The 18,222-nt window shown below is 40.3% G+C and overlaps 2 protein-coding genes across 4 annotated transcripts; one reads left to right on the forward strand and one right to left on the reverse strand.

Annotated features, from left to right (window-relative positions):
* The first annotated feature begins 214 nt into the window (after positions 1-214).
* Positions 215-3,083, forward strand: LOC109604684 (katanin p60 ATPase-containing subunit A-like 1). Its single transcript, XM_049965549.1, has 4 exons — positions 215-932; positions 1,029-1,429; positions 1,492-1,670; positions 1,729-3,083. Exons 1-4 carry the CDS (start codon positions 559-561, stop codon positions 2,308-2,310), a joined length of 1,536 nt encoding a protein of 511 aa, XP_049821506.1. The 5' UTR covers positions 215-558; the 3' UTR covers positions 2,311-3,083.
* On the reverse strand, positions 2,734-17,812 carry LOC109604690 (protein groucho). Of its 3 annotated transcripts, none has more exons than XM_020021219.2 (14): positions 17,160-17,812; positions 15,143-15,240; positions 15,017-15,080; positions 10,316-10,360; positions 9,383-9,520; positions 9,036-9,068; positions 7,925-8,182; positions 7,560-7,655; positions 5,647-5,700; positions 5,290-5,454; positions 4,948-5,234; positions 4,632-4,881; positions 3,810-4,433; positions 2,734-3,736 (listed from the first exon to the last, which is right to left on the reverse strand). In XM_020021219.2, the coding sequence occupies exons 1-14, from the start codon at positions 17,169-17,171 to the stop codon at positions 3,629-3,631; spliced, it is 2,232 nt and encodes a 743-aa protein (XP_019876778.2). In that variant the 5' UTR covers positions 17,172-17,812; the 3' UTR covers positions 2,734-3,628. The 3 variants fall into 3 exon arrangements, with proteins under 3 accessions (XP_019876778.2, XP_049821505.1, XP_049821504.1); XM_049965548.1 differs by lacking the exon at positions 17,160-17,812 and adding an exon at positions 15,429-15,502; XM_049965547.1 differs by lacking the exon at positions 9,036-9,068 and having other exon boundaries at positions 17,160-17,811.
* Between the last annotated feature and the right edge of the window lie 410 nt (positions 17,813-18,222).

Below are 18,222 nucleotides of genomic sequence, written 5' to 3' on the forward strand. Positions count from 1 at the left end.
ACAGGTAGTTGTTTTTTCTTCATTCTACTGCTACGGCCAAATAAAAAAAAATAAATGTACATTGAGTAGACAAATATTTGAAACAAGCGCGATACATAAAGGTGTACACTGGGTTGCATATGTCACTTGAACAAGACTATTTATTTGATTATTACCTTTGATGGGGACATCTAGTGCTAGTTCGAACAAAACGATCCAGCAACCCAAACCAGTTTCCTACAAAACCCCACTATCAGCAGCCATTAAATATTAAACTATTACTGTCAGTTTCTGTGTGGTACATCTTTAATTCATAATAATAGTTGCAATTGGGTTTTCTGTGATATTATTTGTATTTAGATTGTTGTTCAAATTCTTCCAATCACCCGCGGATAAACTAAGTTATTAATTTTTTATAAACAATAGTGTAACCTTTTGTGTTTGTTGTTCAGTTTTATGTTTTTGCGCAACAATAACTGCATTAATTTTATAATATTGTTAATCATATATTGAAAAACAAATTCATGTGAACGTGTGTGTGTGTGTGTACCACAACTTTAATTAGTAAAAACAATAACAATGGCAACCACCAGCAAAGACATCTGTGATAACATTCAACTAGCCAGGGAAATGTCTCTGCTGGGAAACTACGACGAGGCAGAAGTCTACTACGAAGGTTTGCTACAAATGATTTCGCGATTTTTAATCGGAATTCCCGATCAAATTAGGAAAGACAAGTGGCAACAAGTACAGAAGAAGGTTGTCACTGAATATGAGCAGGTTAAAACTTTAAAGAACATGTTAAACACTTTGAGCCTCAACGTCAACCATGAAGTACCAATTGGGGTGAGACGAGATGAACCTGTCAAGGATGGTCTGGATTTTATGGACTACAATACACCTACTGATCCGGATGTGTGGCCTGCTCCAACACCTGCTGACCACAGTGCAAGGTTTACTATTTTACCACTATTTATCTCAAACGTAAATCAAATTATGTCTTACTGAAATTTGTATCAAGTAATAATAAATTGTTGTTTTTTTTACAGGGGCCCAAAGTCCAGACAAACGAATGTCAGAGGAAAACCCAGTGATACAAAGAAAAGCATGTCATCGAGAGTGAGTTCATCAAACACAGCCAGGAAATCAGAAGTAAAAGGCAAACCGACGAAAAAGGAAGATCGACCGACGTCCTCGAAGCCGGTAAACTATTCCGACATAACGAAACCGGAAAAGGAGACGAAGGAACAGGAAAATACGGAGAAAACGGAGGAGGAGAAAAAATTCGAGTGTCACGGAATGGAGCGTGAACTGGCTGATATGCTGGAACGAGATATAGTACAGAAAAACTTGAACATCAGATGGGACGACATTGCGGACTTGCACGAAGCCAAAAGATTGCTTGAAGAAGCTGTGGTGCTGCCCATGATGCTCCCTAACTTTTTCGTCGGTTCGTTTAACTTAACAGAGACTAACAGGAATAGTAACTAATTTTGTGGGCTTGTTTTACAGGTATCAGACGACCGTGGAAGGGGGTTTTAATGGTGGGTCCTCCGGGTACGGGAAAAACGATGCTGGCAAAGGCCGTTGCCACAGAGTGTGGCACAACATTCTTCAACGTTTCTTCGTCAACACTGACGTCCAAGTACAGAGGTGAATCCGAAAAAATGGTCCGGATATTGTTCGAAATGGTGATAATTCCCTCATAGAATCACTCAAGCATCTGTTGCATTGTTGTTAATATTTCAGGCAAGATTCTACGCTCCCAGCACCATTTTCATCGACGAAATCGATTCGCTTTGTTCCCGCAGGGGCTCCGAATCGGAACACGAAGCGTCCAGGCGAGTCAAGTCCGAATTGCTGGTACAAATGGACGGCATAACGGCGAACCACGAGGAACCGGGAAAAGTGGTTATGGTTTTGGCCGCCACCAACTTCCCTTGGGACATAGACGAAGCGTTGCGCAGACGTTTGGAGAAACGGATATACATTCCGTTGCCGACCGAAGAGGGTAGGGAGGCGCTGCTGAAGATCAATTTGAGGGAGGTCAAATTGGATCCGGACGTGGACTTGAAGGAGATCGCCAAGAAACTGGATGGATTCTCTGGTGCGGACATAACGAACGTGTGCAGGGACGCGTCGATGATGTCGATGAGGAGGAAAATATTCGGGCTGAGGCCCGATCAGATTAAACAGTTACCGAAGGAGGAGCTGGACTTGCCGGTCACTAATAGGGACTTCATCGAAGCCCTGGATAAAAACAACAAGAGCGTATCGCAGGAAGACCTCGAAAAGTACGAGAAGTGGATGAACGAGTTTGGCTCATCTTAGTATAAGTAGTTTGTTTTAAACCTTTAAATATCATCTATTGTTATCAACAACTAATTTAATCGTTATTTATTATATTTTTATAAATGGGAAATTCTTAACAATTCTTTTGCTTAACAAACATGTCTTAATTGCAAGTGCCAGAATTTCTCTTCAAGTGACTTAAAACCAATCAACGGAATTTCATTGCAAAGCATATTTTAATCAATCAATATATTTATATTTTTTTGTATTATAATTAATATTATAACTAATTGTAAGTATAAGTATTAATGATAGGATACAATAAAATATTAATTTATTAAACGTTATAACGTGTTTTATTAAATTATGAAGAAGAATAAATTCGGTCAAGGAAGAGAAAATAATAAAGAGGGGAATTTGCTGAAGAAATATTTATTTTCGTTAGGAAACCAAAGACAAAAATAAATTGTAATATAATTTTATTCAATTACGAAAAATATGCTACGTCCTTTTTTGTATTTGTAATGTTAACATCAAGAAATGAACAAAAAAGTCTAAATAGTCGTTAATTGAATCACTTTGTGTTGTCTTTTCTTGACATCTAATTCACACACATAGTAACAATATTTTTCAGAGTAAACAAATAACAAAATCGGTGTTTTTTTATAAATACCATATATAAAATCATTTATGTCATTAAAAATATATATTGCAGTAGGAGATTTGGGGCAATATAGACAACAAAAATGAGATTAACAAGCCTCTCCTTCGCCACGACACCGAGACTAAAACAATTTTGTTTGTTGTAGGCCGCTGAACGAACATATCATACATTTTTCTACTCGTCACTAATTACCATTACCACTAATTCTTCTGCCAATCAATAATAATAAAAAACGGTTAGTGCCTTTGTGGGGTAGTTTTGGTGTCAAGTGTCGGTGGTTGTAGCGAAAGAGCGGGAACATTTAATAAACAGACAAGACATGTATTGATTGTTTATTATTTTAATGTTGTCTATTTACAGAAATCACTACTAATAAAATTGAGAAGAAAATAATTGTTTTTTGTTTACCTATTGTTTCATTAAATACACTCGTAGACCACATCGGTTGTGAACGAAACAGAAAATAATAAAAATTCATTTACCTACATGTATAATTTACATTTACAATCCGACTGTCGGTAGGTCGTCTATTAAAATAAATCAATTGTCATGTGATAGAAAATATTTCAACAGTCAATGTGCTTAAAATGTCCCTAAAATTAGGTACGATAACAGTTTGTTTTCGAGTCGTCGAATGTCGTCGAGTGTCGAGTTCATGGTGGCCCCCGAAAAACTTTCAGCACTCGCGGCTAACTAATATATCACTTCGTAGACCGTCGCTTTTTTGTCCCCGGAACCTGTCACAATGTATTTATCGTCCGTTGAAATGTCACAACTAAGTACACTCGATGATTCTTTGGACTGAAACAGAAGTTGAGGACAAATTAGTTAGTTGATTGCTTCGACGATCAACGTCAAGTTGTTGTGTTGTTACCTGGAATATACTGGCGCCGTAGGGTGTCCGCCACGCGTTGAGCAAGTTGTCTTTACCCGTCGACACGAACCATTTGCCGCAGGTGGCGAACCTCAGGCTGAGCACGCAGCTCTCGTGCAAATGCAACTGGTACTTGTCGGCCTTAGTAGCGTGTAGCACCTCGACGTGAGAGTTCTCCATACCGACCGCCAGCCACTCTCCCGTAGGACAGTAGCCGAGCGAGAAGATCTGCGAACTAAAGTCGTGCTGCTGCAGCTGCTTGCCCTCGCGTAGGTCCCAGCTTCGCACCGTGTTGTCCAAGCCGCCCGTCCACAGTTTGGTGCCGTCCGACGATATGTCGATGCACGAGGCGCCGTCCGTGTGTCCCTGGAACTGCCGCACCAGCGACTGGTTGTGCAGGTCCCACACGGCGATGTTGCCGTCGCTGCAGCAGCTGAAGCACACCTTCGAGTCGGGGCTGATGGCCAGGGCGTAGCAGGCGGGCGCGCTCGACGTCAGTTCGGCCTTGATGCGGGGCGTCGGACTGGCCAGGTCCCAAATCGACAGGTTGCTGGCCTCGCCGCCCACTATCAGCGTCCTTCCGTCCGGCAGAAGTTTCACGGATCTGATGTAGTTGTCCCTTTGCTAAAAACACATAAAACCTCTTTTATGCCATTTTCTGCTCGTGACAGACTCATTAGTGAATTTAATTATCATTTCCTTTAACCGCTCTACACTAAAGTTCACTGAAATTGACAAATTATTTAATGAAAATTTCTTCGGTCGCAACAACAGCTTATTATTGATTGTAAAACATTGTGACAACAAAGAGAAACACGTTACCAAACAGTCCAGCTGCGAGACGGGGGCCTTCGAACCGGGCTGGCTGATATCCCACACTTTAACACAGCCTTTGCCTCCTGTATATACATATTTGGTGGGATTGGAAATAGTCACAGCACAAACAACTTCACCGTGAGTCAACGTGTTTATTTGGCGCGCGTGTCGGGGGATCCCCGGCCCGATGAGCGCGTCCGTGGGGAACGGCACCGGTTGCAGTTGACCCTCGCCGTTCATGTGGAAAGAGTAGGCACTGAAAAATACAAACGATGGTGAGTAAAGGAGGGAGGAGGTGCGCAAGCGTGGCGGTAGAACTAACGGTTTTCCTCCGGCGCCCATGCCGCCCATTCCGTTCGTGGCGATGCCGGGGGCGCGGGTGTGCGGATGTCCGTCGTAGCCCATCATGGGCGGCCGACCGTACGGCGAGCCCGCCACGTTGTTGTAGGGGCCGAGGTGGTCGGGCGGCCGCACCCCCACCGGATACGGCGGGTACTGGCCCATCGGGCCGCCGCCGCCCACCTTGGGCCCGCCCGAGCCGCTGCCCGAGCTCGAGCCCATGTTCGGCGTCGTCGAGCGCGGCTTCGATCCGGGCGTGAGGGGTTTCTCCTGTAAAAATAATTCTAGATTAATTCCTCTCCTTTATGATGATGGTACGACGTACGTCTTTGCTTTTGAGGGATGGCGTGCTCCGGGACGAAGAAGATCCGCTCCGACTCGGTGGCCGCTCCACTTTGATCTTGTCCCCGTTGGTGCTCCCGTTCTCCCTGATGTCGGACGGGTTCCCCAGGACCGGGTGGTCGCCGTTCGTATGCGGCGAGGCGGCCTCCTGAAATCATTTAACAACGTGTTATTACATCATGACGGCGCCATGGAAACACAACAATCGGAAACCGACTCTAATTGATTTAATAATGAATGCGTGCGGCCACGAAATTGTTTGTCACGATTATCCAAGTCAAACAAACAACAAACAAAACCGAAACAATAAACCGTCGGTTTTAATAAAATATCGACTAACCTCGTTGGCCACGTCCACAACCAAGTCTTGATCACTTTTTTCACCGTCGCTTTCCTGAAAACAAAATAAGGTTTATCGTTAATCTTTAATCATTATTACTTACTCTAATGGGCCGACTGAACTTTACTAACTGAACTAACAACATGGAAAACAATATTATCCAAATAATAAAATGATAAATCGAACGACAGTCTCTCCATTAACGGTATTATTTTTGTATTATCTAAATATTTGTTAATTTTCAGTTGGAACAAACGGATCAAAATGGGAATTTGTTTGGAATTACGTGCGTTTTTTTGTTGTTTTTGTCCAAATTTCATTTAAAGGGCATATTAAACATCGATTTTATCAAAAGTGCTAAATTAAAATATGCATTCGATTTGCAAACGTTTTATCAAAGGTTTTAGTTTGAACAAAACAAAGCTCCGCTCCAGGTTTTCATAAAAAGTGTTGGGAGATTTAACCGAATTGACTCGATTTTCGTTTATGCACTTTAATTAAGTTTATTGGTTTAATTTGATTGAAAATAACAAATACATTGTTCAAAGCGTTTCATCATTAAATTTTAAATAACGTCAAACGTTCCCACAATAAAATTATGTATTTATTAATTTAATATAACATGCTAAGTAGTTTATATCAAACATAAAAAATAATTGAATGTATTGTTATATGAAATGTGCACCAAAATATATTTGACTCTCCCAATTAATAACAGTGAATAAAATTGCATTAATATAACTCTTTGCATTATGAATAATAATAAAATTTAGATATTAAACTGTTCTCCAACGAAGTACTTTTACGTTGCCGTCCGAGTTTAATGTTAATATTAATATTTGAATTGAATTTATGCATCTGCACATCGAAACACAATTATCTCCGATTTGTATTGTCGCAATTAAATCGGAACGAACTATTTATAGTCACATGTTGTTGGTCAGTTTCAAACAGCGGGAAGTGAGTTATCAATACAAATCAATCGATAGCTAGTTAATTGGAAGGTTTTGTTTAATCAGAAGAACGAATATTAAACAAATCCCCGCCTCTTATGAAACAATCTTTCAGCGGGAATTCCATTGCGGAAATTGCGCTCTGAACGTAAACTTTTTCGATTGACTAATGCGTTCGGGGTTGGGCGGGGGTCTGAGGCCCCCGCAGCCCCACAAAACGCCAAAGATATCACGTGATTTATGGGCGACTCCCTGTCACGAAGACGTTCCATTCCGTTCGCTTGTTCGGCGTGTTCTGGAAGTTATTACGCTGGTTTTTCGTACGGTCGGTGCGTTACGTAAATTTTAACTTTGCCAAAACAAACACTCGATCAAATCGATGTTAATTCACTTAAAAGGTATCCATCCGTTTCCGGAGGTTAATAAATAATTTTCGGGGGAGGGACATCGCGTGAACGAATGAATCGTCTTATAAATTAAGATCGATCGTGATTATTATTCAAATCTGGTTATGAGAATAGAACCGCTGAAAATGATATCTATGAATGATGTGATAAAAACAGTGGTGGCTACTTAGTATATTTAAAAAAGAATATTTATTAATATTCAAATAAAGATGGGTAATATGTTGTAAAACTGACAATGAACTAAAGAATCACTGTTTTATATTAAAGGGTAGTCAGTCAAAATATTTGATATAAAAGAGGATTTGGTGATTTGAAAAATCTATGAATCTATCTTGTGAATTAAATTTACATGACAAAAGCACTGATCCTTCGAATTGTATCTGGTTAATTATGTGTAAATGAAAAGAAAATATTGTTTTTGCCTTTTTGTGGCCTCATTAGATCCGGAGCTCATGAGTAGCCACCCCATAAAAATAAGTATTTTAAATTGTTCCTTGTACATCTGGTTAATGGATTTAAAAGTAATTAGAGAATATATAAATTTTCAACTAACATGTCCCAGTTTATCCTCTTTCCGTCTCTTGATCGAAGATTCTTCTGGAGGCGATCTTGACCTGTATTTATCCCTGTCTCCTGGCGACACTGAATTCTGTAAATAAACAAACCCGTTGTAAACACATTATAATAAATGGAAATTATGTATAATGACAACTTATAAATCAAACTTTGTACTCTATTTAATTTAAGTAATTGTAGTTCGTTTATATAAAAATTTGAACTAATGAAAGTGGTTAACCTAAGATTTTGAGGAATAGCAATGTACTTATAATTCAATATATTTAATCAAAATAAGAGTAGTTTTAATCGAGTAAAATGAGGGTTATTTCAATGTGGAATAAAAATAAACAGTATAGTTACCAATCGGTCTTCTGCCGTTGTGCTTCCCGGTCCTTTGTGATCGCCGGGCTCCCGTCCGTGCATTTCGGCGGGCTTGAGCAAAGGATGCGCCCCACCGGGCACCGAATGCGGACCTCCGGGCGCCCCGGGCACGCCGCCGCCCAGTCCCGCTCCGAAGCCGAGCAGGCCGGCCGCCGGACCCATGCCGGGCAGGCCCGGATGCGGCCCCATGGGCAGGCCGGGGCCGTGGGCTCCGTGCGGCATCGCGTGGATCTGTTGCTGGAGACAATGGAAAGGGTGACGGTCAGAAAAGTCGGCAATGAACAGTGTGTATTCGACATATAAAGCATGTTGGTTTTCTACGTGTCTACAGGTCTATGGCTTTTGGTTAATTCGAAGAGGGGTAATATTGTTAAAGATCAAAAGAAAAATAGATATGTATATAAAACAAGTAAAAATTAACCATTATTTATTTATTAGTTGTTAATTAAAATGTTATTATTTTAGGAACATAAATTAGCCACACCATTATTGTGGTCAGGAATGCGTTATCTCACAACGTGTTAATTTATTTGTTTATTGTTGGGTTCTGACCGTTGACAATGTACACAACCAAAACAGTGAGGTTAGGTTAGGTTAGGTTAGGTTTAAGATACGAGACTCCTTCCAAGTGCAAATCATCTTTAGCCATTGTTTGGTGTTGTAAAAGTTTAGCTGATTTACACGTAACAAGGTGAGTTTCATGCACATGCGATTTTCTAATAAATACGAATTATAATTTGTAGTGACGAACACGCAAACCCCGCAAAACACTGCCACCCATTTTTTCTTCACTCACTTGGCATTCATAGAATATTGTGTAATTTAAATTACAACAATCATTACTAGAAATTTTCAACGGTAAACAATTGATTTGGATATCAGGTTTGCTGAGCGTTCATTATCATCGAAATGTTTCGTATTAATCAACCGACTTACAATATTTACGTAATTAATAAACTGGTAAAGGCAATTAATGTGGCCCAACTTGTCGTTCAACATAAATATTTTATGAGCAGCGAGTGAGTGAAAGAAAGAAGTACGTGTACTATAAACTACCCAACCACGACGGTACACTAATAGAACTACTTACAAGCAACTGTTGTAGACCTTGTTGTTGTTGTTGCTGTAAACAACAACATATACAATTAAAACAAATATTAACCAACACCAGTATATGTCAACACCCCCAAAACAATTCATCGATTCGTCGATATTCCGTGAACATTTCATGCACCAACAGTAAGTAACGTAATAAACGACTAAACAACAACAACAAATAACCAAAATTGTTGTTTTCGAAATGTGGATGGAATCCCCGTGTGTCGAGTTGAGACAACAAATCGGTAAAACAAAACAAAAAACAACTAATGCAATCTAACTGTAAAAGCGTAATTAATCGTAGATATCTACTTGACGAGGGTGAATCCACACACTTACCCCTATGATGGCGTTGAGCTCCGTCATGGTGACCTGTTTGGCCCGCTCCACCGCCGTCGCCACTTGCTGCTGGTGTTCCTGGGCCAAGAACGGCAGCACTTGAGCGATAATTGCGTTTAAGCGTTTAGCTATTTCAGTCTGGAACACATGAAAACATGGAACGGTGAATTTTTCAGCCCGAACTGAATCAGAAAATGGCAGATTGTGTGTGGCATTGTTTGCGCAAACACTTTCCGGTTTCAACGACGCCTTTTCATATCGCATGGCCATAATGAATCTGGGTTTAATGACTCTGTCGTGTTGCGAGAATATGCCATCTTTTCCACGGATAATCAAAATATTAAATATCACATCTCCAAGCAGAGCCGAGCCGAGTCGAGTCGTGGATCATGAATTGTTGTGCTCACTCGCCAGATGTTTGCACACGAACATTATTGAACTTGGAATTCCTTTTAATTGTTTCCTATTCACTTCAATTGAATTATCAAACAACACCGACTTATTTAATACGATTTTAAAATGAATTTGAAAAGTGTATTTCAGCAGCAGCTTTAGGCAGTTTTAGCAGCGTCGGATGCCGTCGTGACGTCCTATTTGTTTCGCACTTTCATGGAACTTCAAAGGGAACAGAGAGATAGAAAGTCATTAACTAGACTGTTTTTGCCTTAATTTATTCACCTCTGTCTTTGTCCATGCACATATTAATGACGTATTCAGATGCCATCCATGTATCCTCAAATATACAGAGTGAAATCTATATTTCATATGAATTATTACAAATTGTTGCACAACAATTGCTTTGAATGTCTATAATAGTTATTAATAATGTGACAACCATTTTTTACAATAAGTGATGAATAAATAATGAATGAATGAATTAATGAATATTTAATTATTTTAGGTAGACGGGGATGGTTAAGAAGTTGAACTTACCTGTTTGTGCATTTCCACATTAAGGCCATATGACATCTCGTAATACTGCAACAAAAAAAAAAAAAAAGAAGAAAATGTAGATAAAATATTCCCAATAAATCGACAGATATTTATGGGTCCCATTTGAGATCGTCGCCGGTTGTAATTCAAGCGCGGAAGGGAAACCGGGACAGGCGAGTAATATTGTTTTCGTGTAATAACCTTATTTAAGGGCGGAGAGGGGTGGCGAGCCGGCGGGGCGACGGGGCGACGACGGTAAATCCTCGCTCCCGCCGTTCACCGTCTTCTTAACCGAGTTTCTCTCTCCACACAAATCTTATCAGATCCGCGGCTCTCCGTCCAGAATCTTTAGTGTTCTTCCGTCGCCACAATTAACCCACATTTGAATAATCAGCTCCTCTTCGCTTTCTTGCTTTCTAATAATAAGATGCGCCATTCTAATTAAATAATGATTTGAATTTTAGATTTGGAACGCGTGTTGTGCGTTTAATGGAGAATATTAATTAAGGGTAACACAATGGGATTTCATCGATAAACGTGTGTGTCTGGTTTGGAAACACGGTTCGTCGATGCGTGTCTCTCACTTTTTCCCTCCGCCCCATAATATGACATCGTGTGTGCAAGATACACGAGACTTGTTTGACTTCGGCCTCGTTGGAAATTGGATGCGAATCACGTCCGTTAAAATTTGGGTAAAACATGTAATTGAGTGAGTAGAAGGAGGAATGGAAAGAGTGGAGATTGGGAATTAGATCGTTATTTAATTGCAGGAGCATTATTCGGCGTAAAGTGGCCGTGGAGGAGAGAAGAGAGAACGCGAAGACGGATAATTGTTGGTCCGTTTCTGATGGTGCGCAGTGCTCTTGAAGAGTGCGGCAGCTACAGCCACAGCCGCAGCGGTGGAGGAAATATTTGCGGTCTGATACGGTTTGATCTGATGCCGAATAACTCTCGTATATGGAAACAATGCGATGCATTCGGTGCTCGGTGTTCGGTCGCCTCCGTCTCCCCTCCGTTTCTGTTTCTATTGATGTCTGTTTATTTCCCTTATTGTGTCTTCGGGATACAGTCGCAGTCAGGGACGGATTAACCGTTAAACGAGGATTCCACTACTTTTTCAAACCCAGAACTGGCATCAGTGCTTCCTAATTGATTAGATTTTAGTTTGGATGTATTATAAATCATCATCATCATAATTCTCGAAAGCAAGACTTAAATTCTCCACTCAGAAAAGCGTTAAGCACTGTACTACTACAACATGTTAATTAATTTCACTTGATTCGGTAAATTAATTGTGAGATTTGGTCAGGAGAACCGACGACGAAAGATGGTCGGGACAGAGTTGGAGGTAGAAAGAAGTGGGTGTCGGACGGGAGATAAGAAGAAGGAAGATGTCTAAAGGAAAGGGAGGAAAGGTCCGGAATGCGGGCCTGCGGCCGCGGCCGGGTTGGAACGGTAGCGCGGGTGGCGGCGACGGCGGCGGCGGCGGCGGCATAATGGCGACCCCCAAGAGTTGACATCCGGACCGCGCCCGAACGTTGCCACCATAAACAGCCATTTCACTTGTATCAGACGTGACAAGCACCTTGTCGAGCTCTCGCCGGTAATCGATACACGACACCACACCACACCACCACACCACATCCCTCCCGCAGGGGACGGCCGGGGACGGGATGGGATTCCTGCCGTGTTCGGCCGCCGGAAAAATTTCATTCGGTACGCGATCCGAGCCCGGGGAGCATTCTATTGCTTCTCTCTTTCCTGTACCACCGCACTCTTCTGTCTTATCATCGCTCATAGAATTACTTTTACTAATACCACACCATTAGACAACGTGTGCAATTATTTAACGAGGAGTTACTTCACTAGTGAATCAAAATTAAACGCCGAGTGTTGGATGAATATGCTTTTTTAACAACAATTTGTGTAATCATGAAATAAATTTATAAGAAAAGACATTAAAATAGTATTTTTCAGGAGAGCCATAAAGAGAATGTAATGTATGTAATATGGATTCTTTCGAGCAGTATGAGGATTTTTTGTTAGTGGGAGAGACGCAGTCTCTTACCCCACTCACCGATACAAGCTCTTCTTGCACGCTCGATCCTCGTCCCCAATTCCACAGACTCTTTCTTGCTTTACGCTTTACTTCATTCTTTTCACTCCTTTCGTGTTGTTTGCATTTAGTTCACTTGTTACACTCCTCACGACTTACGGAGGGTGTGCGTCATCTGATTGTGTTAATAAAAATTGAATAATTTAATTTCTCTTTGACATTAAATAATATAAAATAATTCAATAGTGTGGTTTCTTTATTCTTAAAATAAAATCAATCAATTTAATAGAATAGCCCATTAAGAAAACCAAATTTTTTAATAGTTGGTGTAATCTGGGTTGCAGCTTCATTCACCATGTTTTACATATTTAACATAATCCCCAATTTCACACATATTTAAGGAGATGTGTGTTGTTAATACATAATAAAGTTGGCGTTACATCTGTACTTCCCCTAACTAGTACAATTCTCTAGAAATCCCCATTTGTGATGGAAAAAGAAATAAGAGATTGACACCCATTAAAGAAATCAGTTTTTTTAGATATTTGCCAGTATTTAAATGATAATCATTAAATAAAGTATGAAATAAAGAGGAGGAAAGGTTGAGGAGAAGGAAACAACGGGTGCGAGCAACATAATTTGCCGCAAACCGGAATAATCCTTGCGCTAAGTTAATTCTGGGTCCGACGACAAAATTATTGCCCCGATAATTAGTGGCTGGTTGTGCGATACTGAACTAGGCTACGGATCTAAACGCCTGGCCAGGGCCGGACCGGCACGAATTCAACAACCAGTTTAAGCCAACAAAAGACCATCAATTTTTATGGAGGCGCGAGCGCGGCCGTGGTGGCAATGATCTAACGCCGCCGCGGATGATTCACGAGACGGAACACGAAGACGGTGCACGCTGGCCTCAACAGCTTTTGAATCGGACGTCGCCGTTCTTTGGGGGCGTCCGTTTTCGGTCACGGTCCGTACCGAGGAGAGTCGTAATTGTGATTGATGCTCGGGCAATAAGATGCGATGTGCGGGCGGTGCTCCTTTTGATGGACGCCGACCGTTGTGGCCGCAGATGACCCCTCTAATTGCACATACCTTTCCCCGATCTTGGTCTCCGACTAATTGATTGGTGTGTGCAACAAAGAATTCGGCACACGGGTGTAAACCAAACTAAGTAATTATGTCCAGTTAGCACCGGTTTCGTGGGCCAACATGGAACAATTGTTGGGTTCGAAAGAGGCAGAGAATAAGAGAACAGTTGTTGAGTCGTCGGCGGCGGCTCTATCGATTCCTCTATTTGTCGGGATGATCGCGACTTTTCAGTTCAGTTCAGTTCAGTTCAGTTTTTATTTTCGCGTGTTCCGTCCCCGACTAATTAAAACCGGCCATATTGTTCGATGCGCTTCCGAAAAAATCCATTTACACATATGCGAGGAGACCTAATCTCGTTCGCTAAAACTTTTTATGCTTTCACGGAATAATTCGTTTATCCCGTCCTCTCTCCTCTTTCGCTCGCGCACCTTAATTTAATAATTCCGTTGGACGAAGTAAAACGTAATTAAACAAATTATGGACGTTCGATTTTGGTGGTTTCACTTTCGATCGACGGAACGGCGAGAAACGGCGAGAAACAGCTTTGAAACTGTTGCCAACACTTTCCGACATTTCTTGGCATCGGTTCAAGCCTTTAAATATTTAAGGGAACCACCTAATTTTATTAACAAACAACTCGTTAAGCGGTCTCCATTTTTTACATTTATTACTTTTTCTTTTTAACTAATTTTTATTGAAATTTTATCTATTCGGTATAATTGATCAATTAATTAGTGTATAATTATCAAATTTTTTTAAAATATATGTATCGATTGATTAAATATATTTATTTGGACAAAACTATTTGATTTCTCTTTCCGTCATTGTTGGTAACTTTTAAGATTTTTACTATTTAGGAATGGTATACTTGTAAAGGTAACTTCATTGAGTGTTTGATATAATTTGTTTACCTTTTAATTTAAAACATTAGTTGTTTGTTTGTAAAGCTAGACTTTTAGAAGAGTAATTATGTAAATTGAAATGAATTTGAAGAATTTCAAAGGGACGCTAATTTAATTTGGATATGTTGAATGAAGCTTAATTTAATTGTAAATATTTTTTAAGATCTTTTGTATTATTTTTAGTTTATATAGTTAGACTATAAGTGCTGGTCGTAATGGAGAGTTAAAAACAATGTTGAATCTTTGAGTTAATACGTAATGAGAATGAGAAACAAGCATAATTTGTTAATAGGTTGTTTTTGAGAGATTTGTGGTTTTAATTGGCAGTTTGGCATATCAACGTGGAGTAAATATTTCCAATTAACGATAATTACTTTGACACATCCGGCATAAAAAATAATAAGGATATAATTTAGGTAAAACACGATTTGCATTTTCCATTTATTTATAAGTTGAAATAGACCATTCCGTAGTTTGAACGTGCAACATCAACAACATTCATATAATTAATATGTTAATGAATAAATTTATCGCAGTTTTATCAGGAGCAGTAATGGGAAATTAGTAAACAGTTGTTGCTTAACTGTTTGTTCACAAATTAAGATCGCATTTTAGTCATGTAATTGTTCATTGTTGGAACGAGACACTTACCATAACGTAGTGCCGTTGCATTTCAGTCTTTTCACTCGCTAATTTTTCACATTCCAATTTCAAGCTGGAACAACAAAAGGCATTTGTTTAATCCCCGTCTGTTTAGAATAAAAGTGAGATACTTACGTATGATATTGGGCTTGCAGGAAATTGAATTCTTCCTTTATCCGCTCCAACGTGTCCGCTATCGTAAACTTTATTTGCCCACCCTGAGGTGGAGGTCCCTGCAACAAATCGATTAATCAATTACTTCTGATTTGATTTAAAGTACAAGTTGCGCGGCGGCGTTGGCGACAAAAAGGGAAATTGATGTAATGGGTAAACAGTGATAAAAACATTTACGCCGTACCCGCCGCACTATAATTGTTAGATTGGTTAATTAAATATGAAATGAATCGATTACTTCACGTACATTGTACAACGTCAGGTGTTATCGGAGTGTTGAACAACTCATCCGTTTTGCTCAAATCTAACAAGTTATTGGGTAAATAAAGGACCTATGCAAACAGTGCTTCCTTCTTCTTTCGATGCTTCTGTTTTGCCCCCACGTGATGTGGTGAACGATAAAAATGAACACGACCCCAGATTATCCTATTTGGTTGAAGGGTTAAGAGGGGGAAGTCATGACTTGTTAGTTGTAACACATTTTGCCCCCATATTCAAACCATCTGGCAAACTCTGTTTTTATTTACTTCAACATGCTTCGATGGTATTATTTCAAATTTGCATATTTCCATATACAGAATAATGAGATGTGCTTTTCGTTTAAATAAAAATTCGGACTAATGAGAGCTGTAGATTAACCTAAGATTTTGGGGAACTGCATTGGGAAATAAAAATAAGTAGAATTCGATTTGGGCCGGGGCTTAAAGGTGAATTTGGCCTGGGGCAAAATCTAATCCCAAAAGTGGAGTCGAACAATAAACGCTTTACCTCTCGCAGCCCTTTTTGGCTCAGGTAGATTCCGACATTGGGATATCGAATATGCATCGAATGTTTATTAGATTCGGTGCGAGCGCACGAAACATCCAATTATTTCCACGCGACACATCAACAGTTATGAATATCAATTCTTCCAGTTTGTCGCACGTTATGCAAACTCCATACTCGCATTAATTTGGGCCCAATCAAGAAAACGTGGAGAGAAATAAAAGGTTAGTGCCGGGCCGGCTGTTTTGTGTTACAAAGACCCTCCGTTCGTCTCTTTCCCACCCCACCGCGCACCCCTACATTTGAAGGGTGGCTCATTACGCTCACCCCAGACGCTGCATGTCCATTGTTTAATTCGGTAAATAGAAATCTCCGCGTATCGGTGCGACGGTGTGCTTCTGTTTGCTCATCGGGGTGGGTTACTCTTTCGTTTGAATACGTGACCGAACGTGGAGCACCGGCCGAAATTCCAGGAAGTGCAACTTGTAGGTTGTGCGTAGCCACCACGGCTTTAATAAACGTGAGAAATGCAATTTTTCCTCGTACGGAGGTGTGCAAAAGTGTAATGTTACCGCTGGTATCGTCACGATGGCGATGCCACGGCCAACAAGAACCGCCGCCACTCTCGGCCCTCTCTTCTGCCTCACGAGGGTGCTCTGCTCAACACACGATACCTTTTGGATAATTGACCCACATTGTTAACTCATACAACGTACATTTTGTGCATCGACAGAAACAACAACGTTCGATTGTGCTATTAAGGAAGCGTGGCGTTATCTGTACGTTTTATCGGAACGGAATGAAAGCGTTGTTAATATTTACCGCCGATTAACTTACTTTTAATCGATTCGATGGCCAAACTGTTTCCTTTATGTCCCAACTCTGAGCAACTCGTTTCAGGTATGCTTAATCGGGCTTAATCCGATTATTATCAAGTGTTTGTTTCAATTAATAAAAGGTTATCTGTGCAGCGAGAGAAGAAGCAGAGAGAGAGAGTGAGTCAAAGGTAACGTGAACTTTGAGTCGGCAAAAACGGCGAGACGACGCTACAAAGAAAGTCGGAGAGCACTCGAATGGCCATTAACACAAATCAATTAAAGAGCGAAGGGAAGGAGAGAGAGAGAGGCCCTAAGAAGCGACGCGTTTGTTTGTTGTCGTCCGCCGTCGCCGAACGGTTGGCGACGATTTCGAGAGTTTGTGTTGCGGTACTCACCGTTTTAAACATGATCGCTTAATCCCATAAACGAGCCTGCGTCGATTAATCCAAACCCGAATCGTGTTGTCGCAGCACCGGCACACAACACATCACCGAAAAAAGCGTGAAATCACTCCGCTGGCGTCCCCCCTCGAACAGAGCACGCGGCACTCGGCATTGGCATCACATCACGGGGCGAACCGACCCGAAACAGGCAAGCGTAGCTGCGGAACTAACTAACGGCGGCCGAAACGTGCTTCTTCGTTTTGTCGACGCTGTCGATGCACACGCATACACACACACACACACTGACGAACGAACGCTCGATGGCTGACTGAGAGTGACGACGTCACGGACAGCGCTCTCTCGGCACCACGACCACCACCACCACCACCACCGGCACGGACGCAGGACGGACAAAAGTGTTGCGTTCCACGCCGCTGCCTCTGCCGAGGAGTTCGGTCCGACGGTCTCGGGGGTTGGAGCAGGGCCGGATCGGGTGCCAGGTAAAACTGTTACTTCTTTTCTTCTTCTTCTTTTTCTCTGTCTCACGTCAAGTCGACGTTACCAACCTAAAATTACATCATTTCATTCGAGGCATTTTAGTTCCTTAAAGTTGTATGTATCTCTTTCACGGTGGTTTTCTAACCTAAATGTTGCTGTATTAAAATGTAACAAATTATTAAATAAAACACTTGTATTTAAATAAAAAATATTTTTTTATTTATAACCTTTTTAATACATTTAATTATTAATAAATAATGTAAGTGATGAATGATCAAATAGTTATTCATACTTATTTGTTCAATATTTATTATTAAGTTTATAACGTTGATAATTAGTGTATAAACAGTTAAAAAATATAAATAATTATCTAGAAAAAAATTACTTTTAATCTAATTTACTTTTTTTACATAAAAATATAATGTCTTGCAATTTAATATTTATTATTTTTCTTGTAATGTAAATAATATATATAAAAAAATCTTTATTTATTTAAAACAATATAAATAAAAATAATATAATTATAATTTTTCTTTTAAAATAATAACATATTCATTTTATCAAAAATTTAATAGAA

Source organism: Aethina tumida, chromosome 3 (genome assembly GCF_024364675.1).
Source record: "Aethina tumida isolate Nest 87 chromosome 3, icAetTumi1.1, whole genome shotgun sequence".
NCBI classification, from domain to species: domain Eukaryota; kingdom Metazoa; phylum Arthropoda; class Insecta; order Coleoptera; family Nitidulidae; genus Aethina; species Aethina tumida.

Bases quoted from the DNA above. Each gene is read 5' to 3' on its own strand.
- LOC109604684 (XM_049965549.1), top strand. From the start codon at position 559: ATGGCAACCACCAGCAAAGACATCTGTGATAACATTCAACTAGCCAGG. The intron at 933-1,028 runs GTTTACTATTTT...TTTTTTTTACAG, and splicing joins CCTGCTGACCACAGTGCAAG to GGGCCCAAAGTCCAGACAAA. The intron at 1,671-1,728 runs GTGATAATTCCC...TTAATATTTCAG, and splicing joins TCCGGATATTGTTCGAAATG to GCAAGATTCTACGCTCCCAG.
- LOC109604690 (XM_020021219.2), bottom strand. The intron at 4,434-4,631 runs GTAACGTGTTTC...ATGTGTTTTTAG, and splicing joins TCTCGCAGCTGGACTGTTTG to CAAAGGGACAACTACATCAG. The intron at 3,737-3,809 runs GTAACAACACAA...CTTCTGTTTCAG, and splicing joins ACGGCGCCAGTATATTCCAG to TCCAAAGAATCATCGAGTGT.